The sequence below is a fragment of the Lissotriton helveticus genome, chromosome 7, assembly GCF_964261635.1.
Source record: "Lissotriton helveticus chromosome 7, aLisHel1.1, whole genome shotgun sequence".
NCBI lineage: Eukaryota > Metazoa > Chordata > Amphibia > Caudata > Salamandridae > Lissotriton > Lissotriton helveticus.
The window spans coordinates 633099701-633114106 of record NC_136068.1 but is presented as its reverse complement, the minus strand read 5'-3'; the positions used below and the strand labels follow the sequence as shown (position 1 = coordinate 633114106).

General features: G+C 42.4%; 1 protein-coding gene across 1 annotated transcript in view; it reads right to left on the bottom strand.

Moving 5' to 3' along the window:
- LOC144768869 (integrin alpha-M-like) overlaps nucleotides 1–14406 on the bottom strand; it is a 337089-nt gene that overhangs the window by 33224 nt on the left and 289459 nt on the right. The window contains exons 22-25 of the mRNA XM_078652877.1: nucleotides 11032–11111; nucleotides 8995–9078; nucleotides 7476–7548; nucleotides 7263–7370 (exon numbers count right to left, since the gene is read on the bottom strand). Coding sequence (XP_078509003.1) covers nucleotides 7263–7370; nucleotides 7476–7548; nucleotides 8995–9078; nucleotides 11032–11111 — 345 coding nt within the window. The remainder of the gene's footprint in view (nucleotides 1–7262; nucleotides 7371–7475; nucleotides 7549–8994; nucleotides 9079–11031; nucleotides 11112–14406) is intronic.

The window sequence follows — 14406 nt, the reverse complement described above, 5'->3', positions numbered from 1 at the left end:
TGGACATCTAGAAAAGAGATTTCAGTTCTGCTGTAAGTGTGAGTGAATTGAATCCGGTCGTTTATGGTGTTGAGATTTTCAATGGCATTGTTCAATTGTGTTTCATTACCCTTCCACACGACAAAAATGTCATCAATGTACCGATGGTACGAACACAGAAATGGTTCCCAGTTTTTGTGTTTCAAAATGTTCTGTTTTTCGAAATGGTACATGAATAGATTCGCGTAGGCCGGAGCAGCACAGTTGCCCATGGCTACTCCAGACAGTTGCAAATAATGTTGATTGTTAGAGGATTGAAAATAACTGTGATGAAGGGTAAACTGCATAAGTTCCAGAATGAAGATTTGTAGATCCATCGGTTTGTTGGTTTGTAGTAAGGCTGATTCTAAGGCTTCAAGGCCCAGATTATGAGGAATCGAAGTGTAGAGTGAACTGACATCAATGGTTGTTAGAATAACTGGTTGATCCGGTGAAATGTGAATGTCATGAAGTTTCCTCAAAAAGTCGGTTGTGTCTTGGATGTATGTAGACATTGCTTTAACACTGGTTTGAAGATGTTTATCAATGTATCGTCCAGTGGGCTCATGGATAGACTCACAAGTACTGACAATCGGCCTGAATGGAGGTTTTGTTGGGTGTTTGTGAATTTTGGGTAGTAGATATATGTGAGGCGTTTGCGGATATTCTTTGATAAGAAATTTCTTGTCTTTTTCAGTGATGGTTTTTGCCTGCGCTGCATTAATCACAATGGTAATCAGTACCGCTTTGAAGTCATTGGTGGGATCAGAATTCATTGTCATGTAGAGATCCGGGTTGTTTAGGTGGGCTTCCAAATTTTCAAAATAGTAGCTGGAATCTAACGCTACGATTGCTCCGCCTTTGTCAGCTTTAGTAATTTTTAGATCAGTGTTATTGGCGAGTTGTTTTAAGGCCTGACGTTCGTTGTTGGACAAATTTGATCTGTGTGGTTTAGGTGATGAAAAAATACCCTGTAGTTGTTGTTGAACCACTGTTTCAAAGTTGTCTAGTACTTTGTGACTAGTAGGCGGGGTGAAAGTGCTCTCCTCCATGAGCGTGTCATCTGTATTTCTTTCCAGAGGTTGGCAAATATTGGTGAAAAATGTCTTAGTCGTAATGTTCTCATGAACTTAAAGAACGAAATGGTAGTATTCAATTCATTGGTTTGATGAGTAGGTACAAAGTTCAAGCCTTTCTGAAGAACTTTTTGTTGAGACGCAGTTAAAGGTGTTTGAGAAATATTTATAATCAAATTCCGTGACTCCTGGTCGACTTGGCTGGAGGTAATTGAGTGGTGTTTCCTTCTGGACCTCCTGGGTCTTATTCATGTCATGTCTTGTGCATGCTTTCGTTATATTCTCATGTATTCCTGTTGTCCAGCGACCTACATTTTGTTACATTTTGTTTTTCTTTTTAGATACTTATTCCCCCTGAAGAAGTGCTATCCGTAGCACGAAATGCATTGGGGTTGCTAAATGTATCTTCCTAAGAACCTCACATGGATTATATCTATTTTGTTCGTTTCTCATAAATTCACCTTGAAAAACATATGATTATAAAATATGTTCCTTGGATACTTTGAAATCTTTTGAAGAACTGAATAAACTTTATTCAAACATTTTGAGACATCTTTATGTCTTTCGTGATTACCTATATGCAACGCACTTTTCTGTGCATGCAAGAGTACTCTGCGGTAGTTCTTACACCCTGTAAGACTTCCTTTTCGTTACCTTTGTTATGCCCCAGAATTTCATCAGGTCCACTGTATTGCTAGGGCCCTAGACACCCATGTCCAGTCCTGATTGCCTTCTTTCTTGGTGCCCTGCAGTTGTGCTAGAGGGTTGTATGACGGAACCCTGCATGCATTCATCCTGCATGCCTTTGCAACTCAGTCACTACCCCAACTGCGACATCACCATACATTACTTTACCACACAAGTCGTTACAACTTGCCTTAGGGGGGGCTAGACTTTGGAATAATATAAATTACTATTCCATCCCCAGTCTACGCAACAGTAAGGAAGGCGTTGGACTTAAACATCCAACACCAGTCCCACAATGCACCACCTACATCAAGTCATTGTAAAGACTTGTTTGGTAAAGTAAGACGTGGTAACGTCACAATCAGAGTAGTGACTTCATTGTAAAGGATGGTCGTTGTTCTGACTGTGGGGAAAATAATGTTTCCCTGCGAAGAGACGTGTAGGGGAGTGAGGCTAGCAGCTTAATTGCTCTGGTCACCCTTCTTCCACACACCTAGTTCCTGTGATCCTCATAAATGTGCCTTGCACAGACTCTTTGTGTCATCCATCTGCATCCAGTTCTGGGGTGACACACTGACTCACAACCTCAGCGTGTTCAAAGGTCTTGACTGAATTCCTCAAACGTCACCATTTTTGCACCAGGAGGCAATACTTGAAATGCGAATGCAGAAGTTCCGGTAATCACTACGGTAAAGTAACATTTTCTTACTGAGCATCACTGTAAGTGCCACTGCAGGTCAATTCTCTTCCCACCAACATGCCACAAGAAGTGGAAAATGTGATCGTACTACCACGGTAAATGTGCAAACAGTGCATCTTCCGAAGTGTCTCAGTCCCCTGTGCTGTGCTTGCCCAGCTCTAGAGAGGGCCTAGTATGGAGGAGATAGGTTTCCTCTACTGATGGGAAATGGCCTTTACAACTGGGGCAGAGCCATGTGTGCTGTTTCCACGTAAACGAAACGTTTCCTTTACCACTCATATGCCTTTACCACGCATATGCCTTAACCATGCTTATCTGTGGTAAAGGCGGTTAGCGATCTAGCATTGCAGCCAGTGTGTGTTGGAGACTTCCTGAAGGTGACAGATGGATTGGGGGCTCGTTGAATACTATTTTGTATGTCTTATTTAGGCTCTAGGGTGGGGGGGAGGGGAGGGGAAGTTTTTATTTTAGGGCTGGGTGGTTTTAGGGCCCAGGGAGGAGTGTGGGCTTGGTCAGGGTAGTTATTAGGGCAGGAGCCCGGTTTTAGGGTTCAGGGCGGGGGAAGGGGCAGTTTTTAGGGCTGGGGTCAGTGTAGGTATTAGGGCAGGGGCCGGGTTTTAGGGTCAGGGTGGTAAAGTCGGTGTTTTTTAGGGTTGGGGCCGGTAGATAGCAGGGATGAGCCGGGGTTTAGGGTTCAGAGAGGGCAGGGCTGGGGTGTGATGTTTACTACGCATATACCTTCTCCAATCATGCCTTAAGAGCAACATTTGTGACAAAGGCATCCGTGGTAAAGGAATGAGTGGTTAAGATGCATTCATTTTTGCGACCTCGTTGTTGAGGCACGTGTGGTTTAGCCATGCTTGCTTCTGTCATACAACCGACTGATAGTCACAGAGCCCTGCTTCAGATATGAACCAAAAGCTCTCACACCTGTTAGGTGCCTGTCTGCTTTGAGTGGAGGTAGCTAGATATGCCTATTGAGGCCAAATGACTTAGGCTGGGGTGGAGCTCTGAGAGTGGGTTCAAAACCAAGTATGCTGCCAGCCAGTACAGCAGACACCATGACTTCCCTCATTATTCACTATTCGCATATGACAACTTATGCATCTATAGGTTGACATATATCAATTCAACTGCAAGCTCCATGCCTGTGATTATCATGACTATAATCATACAATGTTCATTCAAATAACTATCAAAAGCTCTGTCATAACGTTCACACATATAATAAATCACAAACATCGAAATGTAAATCTAGCAGAGTTGTAATACCTTTCTCCTCCTTTTGTTAACCAGGTAGAAGTATAAACATGTGTGAAACCATGTACATATATGTATTCATATTGTAATCACTTCTCATTTGATCTTTTGTCTCAGAGTGCCATACTGTAAATGAAATCCATTGTTGGCAAACGTTCAGAAGTTCTTAAATTTGTGGTAAATAAGCTCATACTGTTCTATTTGAATGTTTCAATTAACCAAAACAGGCTGCCTTGCTATTGAACGGTCTGCTCAACCTGCGACTGCAGAATTCAGACTTAATTTTAGACATATGCCTGAAACTTTCAAAAATTAATAAAAACAGGTGACCTTTCTTTAAAAAAAAAAATATATTGGCCAATATATGAAGGAATATATTCAGAAGAGCCCTTAAAACTGTGACAGTTAAAATTGCTTTTAATATAACCGGTTCTGCATTAACTTTCCTAAAATGCTGCTTTCCCCTTCACATTTGGTGCAAAACCATTAGCTGGAATGAGTAAAATAAATATTTGTTATCTCTTGAGCTGAACATTGGAAATCAGCACGAAACTATCATCTTCTCTGATGGAATATCCTTTTTCTCGGCTCATTCTTCTTCTTCTGAAGAGGTAGGCCAATAGTAACTTCAGCTTTCCATTAATTGTAAATATATTTGCATTAATCTTCACCGTCATAGATCATCTCAGCCAGCATAGTAATTTCTGCATCTGTATATTCCTAGGAAATTGAGAGTTAATAGCAGATCAAATAAGCTGCAAAGGTTGTTAACTGCTTTAAGCAGTGAATATTGACCGGGTATGAGAGAACAGGGGCATCATCAGACCCTTCAGCTTGGTCAGCTCCAGCAGTCATATGCCACCCACACGTAGGTGATCATGTCTACTGCCAAAAAGTGGTGGAGACAGGCGTCAATTTCCTAGAATGCATGTGCCACGTAGTCTGCTGGGGGAGGGAGGACTGCCTGATACTGCATTGGGACAAGAAAGAGTCCATTATAATGTAATTGAACATGTCAGCGAACATCAAAGAATGCCATGTCCACTCTTCAAATATAGAAAAACATCTTTAATATATTTCTTTTATATTTTCTTTATACACAGGAGATGTCAGCTTTCTGATGATTTTGTTTTGATGATCTGATTTGGGGTTCTTACGCAGTTGGACTTATAGAGGGTAAAGCACCGTAGTATATATTGCCAGTACTACAGCTAGTGCAATGTGCATATACAACATCTGCCTATTTGTGAAAATCTATCAAAATAATCCGATTTGACTGGAAAAATTTACTTTTAAATAATAAATTAATAAATAAGCCACCCTTAAGTAAGTCTTGTATCCCTATAGGTAGGGTGCGTAGTATTTAAAAACATACATCTATGAATTTATTGTTGGCTAACCTCAAAAAGCTATTTTCACTGTGAAGGGCTGTAGCGGTCCTATGAGAAAAACAGAGTTCATAATAAAATCATAACCCTACTAATTACAGATTGGGACATGCTTCTGGATTAACCTTTGGTTTTTCTTTGTTCGCCCTTAGTTAGTATGGTATGCTCAGACGTGAGTCCCTTACTCACTTTGCCACTGGAGTCAAGCAAGCCCGGCTGAAGACGGCTGTAATGCCAGAAACCGGTCCTCGGAAGCTTGTTTCCGGTCCAGGGAAGGCATGGCTTGGCAGTTCGGGCTGGACTGTTCCCATGAGGCACAGTGTCAGACTGATTTGCATATGGCCATGTCTGAACTGGGGTGGCGGAGTGAGCTAAAGAACGGTGATGGATTAAACCCAGATCAGTGACCAGGGGGAGAACGGCCCATTTACAGTTACATGTAAAGGGAGACCTGGGGGAAAGAAGGGTTTCGTTCCATAGGCCCTCTGTAGCCAGACTGGCACCAGCGCAGTGAGAGGGGCAGCTGGTCCCAGCATCAGCTTGGTGTAGATGAGCAGGAAGGGCCTGCTCATTTCCATAAACACACCCCTGGCTTGCACACAAGCTCCCTTCAGGGCAGAAGGATTCTACCATGTTGAATTTGCCTCAGAATAGTGCGCACTCAAGAAAATCTAAAAATGAAAAGTAGGGGCTTAGATCATTTATGGACTTCCAAGACCTAAGGAGCATCAGCGGGACCTTGCACCAAACGTGTTCGATTTCGAAGTGACTTCATTGAATACAGCTTCAGGCTTTACCCTGATGAAGGATTGTGTACTTCATATGAAAGGCTAAGTCCAAAGGTAGGAATCTGGACCAGGCAAAGGAGCAAATAGTTTTTGCGTGACGCAAGGACTTCGCTGGCTGCAAAATCTGAATTTCTTCCACTGAGAGCTTTTCCTGCCAAAACTAAAGGCTTCAGCTGGACCTCGTCCAGTGGCTCTCTGGCTTCAAGAGGTCTTCGCAACTTTGCCTTGCTGGAGGACTTCAACTTCTATTTCAGAGACTAGAGGCCTGTTTTAAACTCTGGCGGATGGGTTACTCCATCCCAAACTTTACTGATATCCTGTCCACTGTATTACAAGTGCATTATATCAAATGATGGAGTAAGCCGTTTGCTGATCTCTTAATCAGGCCCTAAATCAGAAGGAAAATCTTTGACCAGGACAAACCAACTTGACGTGTATGAACTTGGCTTGTTCGTGGTTGACCTGAAATCGCACCTAGGTCACGCTCAACCGCAAACTGTGACTTGATTGATGGGGTACATTTTCTTGCCACTTTTTTCCCTAATTATACCATATTTTCAGTTCCTCATATTGGATTTTTTTTTAATTATAATTTTGTGTTATTTTACTCACTAAAGTTTTATAAATTAGTTGTGGGATTTTTATTATGCTGACTTTTTAAGTGTATTATCTGCTCTGTGTCATAGCTACTATGGGGCTGAACCAAGGGTTAAATAATTGAGACTGTGTTTTATAATACACAGTTTGTTGACTTGTGTGGTGGACTCCTATCATTATCAATGAATAAACTGCTTTCTTACACGGATCTACTGTTTTGAATTAGAACTGTTGAAGAGGTGCAGTCCGGCTATCCCAGAATGATGGTGTTAGTGAGACTGGGGTAATATTGGTGTAACTCCTGCTTTCAAATTTGCAAACTTCACATGCAGATTTCAACCTCCACCCTGGCTTCCTCTTCAAGAAAGGTGATAATATGAATCCAGATGTAGGCTAAAACCGCGGTGGAAACAATAATGAAAAATGCCTCCTCTCAACTGTATCTCCAGTTTGGCACAGTCCAGTTATTTACACAGTGTTTAATGGTGCTGGTCACATTGTTTATAAGTGCTCTTAGTTTGGGCAGATAAAGAAAGGACAAAAGAAAAAAGTTGATTTGTCCAAAATCAAACAATGTTATCCAAGTGCAAACACTGGATCTAGCACTCAGGTCAACCAGGTCCAGAACCTACAACTCAATCATTAAATGATAATTATTTCATATCTACATAGTGGCCTCCTCCCTCTCTCTTGCACACTCACATACACACCACGCATGCATGTTACCCCCCTTGGCACAGGAACTCACTTTCACAGTAAAGTTTCTGGAAATCTCCCACTGAAAGCCAAAATCGAAGGCCAGGGGTAATTGAACAGTAAAATTCACTGGAACGTCTTGGCGGCCAAGGTTCTGTACCTGTGGGATGACAAAAGAGCAACAGGTTGGGAGGGAGGGGAGAGAAGCTGAAACCATCTCCAGCAGGAAGAGAGATCATCTTTGGGAAGCATGAACCCACTTTACCTCGTATGAGTGAGAAAGCAGTCTCTTCTCCGGTTCGTTGGTCGAGAAGTTGAGGTAGGTGATGGACTCGAGTCTGGCAAAAAGAAAAGGTAAAAGGATAGGTGTCTGAGAGAATCAGATATGGACATAGTGAAATTGTTTGCAGGTGAGGACCCCTCCAGCTAGCCAACGGTCCTGCTTTTTGGAATATCAGAGGACTGTTTGCAGTTTAATTATGTTTCCTCCTCAACTCCTGACGCAGAGGAAATTGTTTGTGAGAAGTGGTTTGAGCTATTGAGGAGTCAGCAGACTATTGCTTATAGAAAAGGTCTAAGGCCCAGATTTGTAAAGGTATTGCATCGGGTTGCATTACTTTTTTAATGCAGATCCGATGCCAAATTATTTTTGGCATTTAGCAACCAATTGCAATTGGTATCTGCATTTATTTAGGAAAGAGTAATGCAAACCAGCGTATAGAGATGCTTTGAGTTACTCTGCTTCAAGGGAGTATCCACTGGGTGATAGATGGGTGTTCCAGTGCAACCACCGATTGTTTTTAATGCTAAACCCTATCTACTAACAGGGTTTTGTGCCAAAAAATAACGCCATTTGAAAATAGGTGTTAAAAGGAGAAATACTTTTATTTCTCCTTTCTTTTCCAACTTTGCTTGTGTGATGCACTGTGCGGCGCACATACACAGTGTGAAATGTTTTATAACTTGTCTAAGCATAGTATTTTGTACTGTAAGAGTACCCTTCCAGTGAGAAACCTATGCTACACTCACACAAACACCCTTGCACCAAGATGCAAAGGTGTGTGCGTGGTGCATGGCTGCCTGATTGTGCTCTGGTGCTAGGGAAAGGGGATATGGCGCTCTCCTGCTCCCTCCCTGTCACGTAAAGCAGCGCAGCAACTCTGGGTGCTGCGCTAAGTTGTGTGACAGGGACGTAAATCTGGGGTAAGTGTGGCACATTTAAGGCTAAAACTTGACCTGGAATGATCCTACCCAATCATTACTGGCCGTTAGGAAGCACAAGGCCTTCCACAATGGCCCTGCTTTTTACGAACTGTCAGGCAATGTCTTTCTTGAATTCTTATTTTGACCCCCATCCATCTAATGGGTTGTTAGCTCATTATTCACCAATTTGGCCTCATAATTCTGCCTCATTTCACAACTTAAGTGCCACGGATGTTTTCAATAATACAGCTGCTTGAGGAGGTTGAAGACTGGGCTGGTAATGCACACCTTAGTCACACATACAATTCTTAAGTCTCCCTTCCTAGAAAGATAATGAGGTATCCAACTCTGTGAAGTTGAATGAAGCAGTTCCAAGATCACTTCTTCCAATTAACAGAATTAGAAGATGTTTCTTTGGTTCTAGGGTAGAGAGTTAATAGTGTGACATTGTTCCAGAGCTTCCATGTATGTTAAATAACCCATACATGTCTAATTTCAATATGTAGCTTAGAGGTTTGCTCTTTCCCTTTCTATGGGTGTCAGCAGCACAGGAGGGCCTATTGCTAGAGAAATGTACTCACCCTTTAACAATGATGTTGGTGGCCTGCAAGACAGGGATGTCCTTTGTTGCCATATTGTCATCCAGTGTTCCATTCTCATTCTCGCTGAGAAGAGAGAAGACAATTCCAAATCAGATGGCATATGCTCTAAGTCATATTTTTCATAAAGGAAGGTAGGATAAGATCAAGCTGAGTTTTATCATTTCTAGATAAGTGTCTAGAGGAGGGGCAAAATAATTTGCCCAATTTTTAAATGAGAGAATGAAGGCATTTTCCTATTTGAAGTTTGTTGATTTGTAATGAAAAGGAGCAAAAATATATAACTAAAAACTGGCATTTTGATGTACGCCCTTTATCGCTGCAACAATTTGGATTAAAACCCATTGGAATTTTAAGTCAAACGTTATCTTTGTGATTAGGTAATTTTAAACGCCCTAGGATTGTTTGATAAAAATGTATAAATATTGCTTATGAGTTTTCAAAGTTGGGACTGTTAGTAAAGACCTTTTAGACGTTTTTAAGAGTTGTAAGAAAGCTTGCTCTGCTAATTAAAAAAACGTAAACTATCTTGGGTGGTTGATTAAAAAAAGGTTTATTGGAGCTTTCAGCATGTTTGTCAGATAAAAATAAAGAAATATTTAGAATCTTATTTAAAAATGGGCTTAATTGCTAAGGCAAAATAAACTGTATTTTAGTTAAAAAATAGTTTGTTCATTAAAGTAAGATTAGTATGTTAAAAAATTGAAATATTAGTTGAAAAGTATAAAAGCTATCTGGGATTTTAACAGCATTGAGCATTCTAACAACCGGTCCAGTCTTAGCAGTTAAGAAGTTACAAACATTTTTTAAAGGAATACAATAAAATATATCATTAGTTAAAACATAAAAGATGTTTTGGAGTTCTAAACAATTGCTATTGGTATTTAGAAAGTAATATAATTCATTTGGAGTTAATAATGTTGACGGTGTTTCTAAGCTTGAAGGATATTAGTGTTATCCACAGAAACGTTTCAAAAGTTATTTAGGAGTTTTATAAAATTGGGATCATTTGTTAAAAGATAACTTAAGAATTTTGAGAAAAGATGGATTTATGAAACATTTAGAATAATTTTCGGGTTTAAAATAAAGGTTTGGCTTGTGATTTGTAAAAGTAAAACATCTTTTTCAAGTGAATAATTATTAGTTATTGCAAATATGATATATTTGTTGTTCAAAATGTTGTAAAAGTCTAGGGAACCATAGTATTTTCAATGACTAATGTATAGTGTAAAGGTAAGTGGAAATATCATTATGTGGAGAGAAATTGGAGGATAAAACCTTGAACTTTCTTTCAATAGAACAAAATGCTTAGGGAATTCTGCATTTTCTCTGTTTTGCAGTTCATTTGAAAAGGAGAAACATCATGGAGGTTCCTTCATTTAGGAAATTCAAAAATAGAATGTGCTTTAAGTTCATCCACTTGTTCAGAATTTATGGAAACAACTGTTTTGGAGGCCTCGGCCCTGGCCTCACTCTTCAATCAGGCCTAATATGGCACAGTATGAATAACATTTGAGTTTATAACAAGTTGTGGACTTTGATTCTGCTATGTCACATCATGCTGGACATTGTGGGGAAGAAGCAGTGTCGCAGTGGCAACAATATCACATCTTCCTGAATATTTAGAAAAGAGGAATTTTAGAAGATTGGCAAACCGGCAACATCGTAGGGTTCTAAGAGGGCTGTTAAAGAAGCCATTTTGTGGCCCATCATGTCAGCTAAGGCACAATTTTCCAAGTAGAACAGCACAGAAGCAGTTCAAAACACAGTGTCTACACTGTGTCAAAACACAATATCACAGCTTGCTGAGAATTCTGGGGAAATCTTCATTACCCAACTCTCAGCACCCCCACTCTATCAGTCATTTCACTGTCTGCTACTCCTAATAAAAATCTCACTCTTCTTCCACATCCTCAAACTCCTTCCCCCCTTCCTGTGGCACAGCTGAATTGTGAAAGAATGGGCCGTCACTGTGCTGTGGAATGGCCTTACTTTTCCAACCTTCACTCCCTGCTTTACCTGTAGGCCTGTATGGAGAAACGCGCCCACTCACTCCACTGGTCCTCCTCCAACACCTGGAAGGAGATGACGAACACAACCTGGAAGAGAAAGTGGAAGGATGAGCAGCATATGGTCAAATGGCCCATCCTCTGGGAGAGGGAATTCATTTCCTCCAATCCACAGAATCATAACAGCAGTTAATTTAGTGCTTAGAAAACACATGAGGCAGTTTAAAAATTTTATTTTTTGTGAGAGGGACAGAAAACAATTAAATAGACGAATTTGTATAGTTAGTCAATCACTTTATTATCTCTAGTGAAAAATAAACGTTAACCTCGGCGTGAACAAGGGTAATTGACAAAGGTTCCAGGCCAGAGGTCTCCAACCTTTTCTGTAATAACAGCTACTTATCATTATTGAAAATCATCCCGAGCTACTAATATCATTAGTTTAGTAATAGCAACAACATCAGACAAGATTACATTAGTAGCCACCATTTGCAAAACTACTAGTAGTGATCACTTTGGCTCATCGGGCATGGTTCCAAGCAATAAAGTTAAGCTATGTGTATTTGTATTGGGCACAACTCACCCCAGAGGGTAGAATGATGCTGAGCAATGAGTAATGTAAAAAAGGCTTTGTTAATCTGAATTGTCACTTTGTGGGTAATACATAACAGCCTTACCAGCAATGCCCGGGGCACATAGATAATAATAATACTGCTGGGACAGAAAATCCTTTGTATGGTAAAAGATGTGTACCCCTGCAATGACTGCCCGATTCCATGACATAGGCTCACGAATTGCGGTCTTGCTTCAGCAGAAGGGATGCCCAAAGTGCTATCTTCATAGTGGCGAAAGGCTGCTGACTTCACCAGGGGTTAAGCAGCACGAGCGTGGTGGAGGCAGCATACTGTGTGTGATCACTAAGAGAGAACAGGTCCTTTTAACCATGTGTCACTGAAGGGAGGCCATCATGCTCACTCACCCTTTCAAAAGTTCAGCTGCTGTGTGCTTAACTCACTCTTGGCCTACATTAGGTAGAAGTAGAGTGCTGCAAAGCGCAGGAGTAGTGACTGTGTTGAAGGTATATGTGTCTGGGAAGAGTACAGTACAGGCATAGAGCAATGCTGTGCAGTATATGTATGGTTAGTGCATGTACTGAGTCTATGTATGCCTGCAAAGAATACATTACATGAGAGATGTAGTGCTGTGCAGTGTGTGCACAATTAAAACATGTGCTGGGTGTATGTCTGCTTGCAAGTAGTACAATACATGAAGGGTGAAGTATTGTGCAGAGTGAGCATGGTGAGTGCGTGTGCTGGGAGTGTGTGTGTTTTTAAATAGCATATACAAAACAGAAAGGGTACAGTACTGTGCAGTGCACACAGAGTGCCTGTGTGTGCTAGATGTATGTGCACCAGGGGTGGCACAATATATGGAGGTGACAGCACTGGACAGTATGTGTGCTGTGTATGTACACTGAGTGCAGTGTGCTTGCAATGGTGTGTCACATGGAGGACCCTGGGTTCCATTTTGGGAACCCAAGCCTGCCTGGTGAAGACATGAGGAGGAGAGGAATCCTATTAGAAAGATTTGTGTATTGCTTTATTTCTATGAGCTGGCTGCGACATACTGGATGAAGGGAGAGAGAGACTCCCCATTTACACTTCAAAAGGTTGCTCTTTGATGCAGTGATAGATCACAAGGGAGACAGGGCTGATAAGGGAATCATAAAGAGTAGGCCTGGAAGCCCGGGATAAACCATTTGACACACATATCACTGTGGCTGAAATCCTGGTGTGAACTCTAGTCACTCCCATGGCCTGTGTTTTGGGACTATCAGCTTCAGAGTATCTCCTGATGTGACTGACAGGTTTTCAAAAGGAAAAAAGAGAAAGAAAAGTGTCCATGTCAAAAGAAGCAGAACACCAACATAAGTTTTCAAAGACTCAGACCCTAAATCACATTTGGTGTCTGGAAATCGACTATCAGGGGAGGTTGAGATCACAAAATTAGTAATCTGCAAAGCATCTAGACAGGTTGTGTGAGAAGACTTCTGCTTGTGACCAGGACTGGGGCCAAGGCCGGCTAGTAGGCTAGTCTCCCTGCTGGACGAGGGGACATCACCCAGGGAAACCAAGACCATCTGCCCTGGAGGACCAGCTCCTGCCTGCTAGCCAAGACCAGTGTGCCCTGTGAGGAAGAGGAGAGGGTTGGAGGGAGCAAGGTCTAGTGGGAAGCCCTACTGAGAAAATTCCCCGTGTGAGGAGTGGGAATACAGCTGTGCACCAATTGGGTTGTTGACCGTATGCAGGAGTGAATTGGTGACCCCACCATATGCCAGTAGAGGGCCACATTGGACTTAGTAATACTTGAAGAGCCATGCGGGAAGTGCCAATCTCATACTGCCTCTTTGTGGTGACGCGGTATGCCTGACGGGGCCATTATTGATATGGCTGTGCCTTAGTAGCAACCCCTGTGCCAGAAGGGGCCACTGTGATGAGGATGATTGCACCGGAGGAGTCTACTCTTTGTTCGCTAGTACAGCAGCAATCCCATATGCCAGGAGGTGCTGTTGTACCACAGAAGAATAGGAGCAGTGACTGGCGGTTCCAGCCCGCTCATCGAGATCTGCCCCTGACTTACCCCGAGGACTTTGGGAACATGCAGAGGAGGATGACCCACTACCGCCAGGCTCCAGTCAGGAGTCGACCAACAACCCCTCCCCCCCCTTCTACCCCTGTGGGGAAGCCAGGCTTGCCGCATCTACAAAGACTGGAAGCATCTCTGATTACTGAGGAAAGCCGGCAGCGCAGCTCAGGAGAGTGCCTGCATCTGCCGAGTGCTTCTGCGTGTACAACAAGAAGCCAGACTTCTTTGATTAAAAACAGAACTTGCAGGTGCCTGCAGATGGGGCACACACTGAGACACTAAATGCAACCATGCTACAGGAGCAGGTAAGACTTCCCTTGAATTAGACCCCAGGGTACTCGCTGCTGTAGATAATGCAGCACCATAGACAGTTTTGACAAATTCCTAAGTGCAGTGTCGGCTGCCTCTGAACGGGGGTGATGGGGCGGATGTGTGGCATGGAGGTTGAAGAAAAAAAACGTACCTTCACCACCGTGCACACCTCTATCACCGTCGCACGCCTAACCTCTGTCTGCTGGCAGCACCGGAAGTACCCAGGCTTCCAGACTTTCCCAGCCAATCACAACGCTGCCTAAGCAGCATTGTGATTGGTCTGAGCCACCTGTTTGGCCACTCAGGCAGTGCTTGGGGAGGCTGGGCATGTTCTCCACGGGACTGTGCAACACAGCTCAATGGCGAACATGCCAAGTGTGCATGATGGTTTGGCCAGCCCTAGAGGGCCAGTCAAACTGTCATGCGC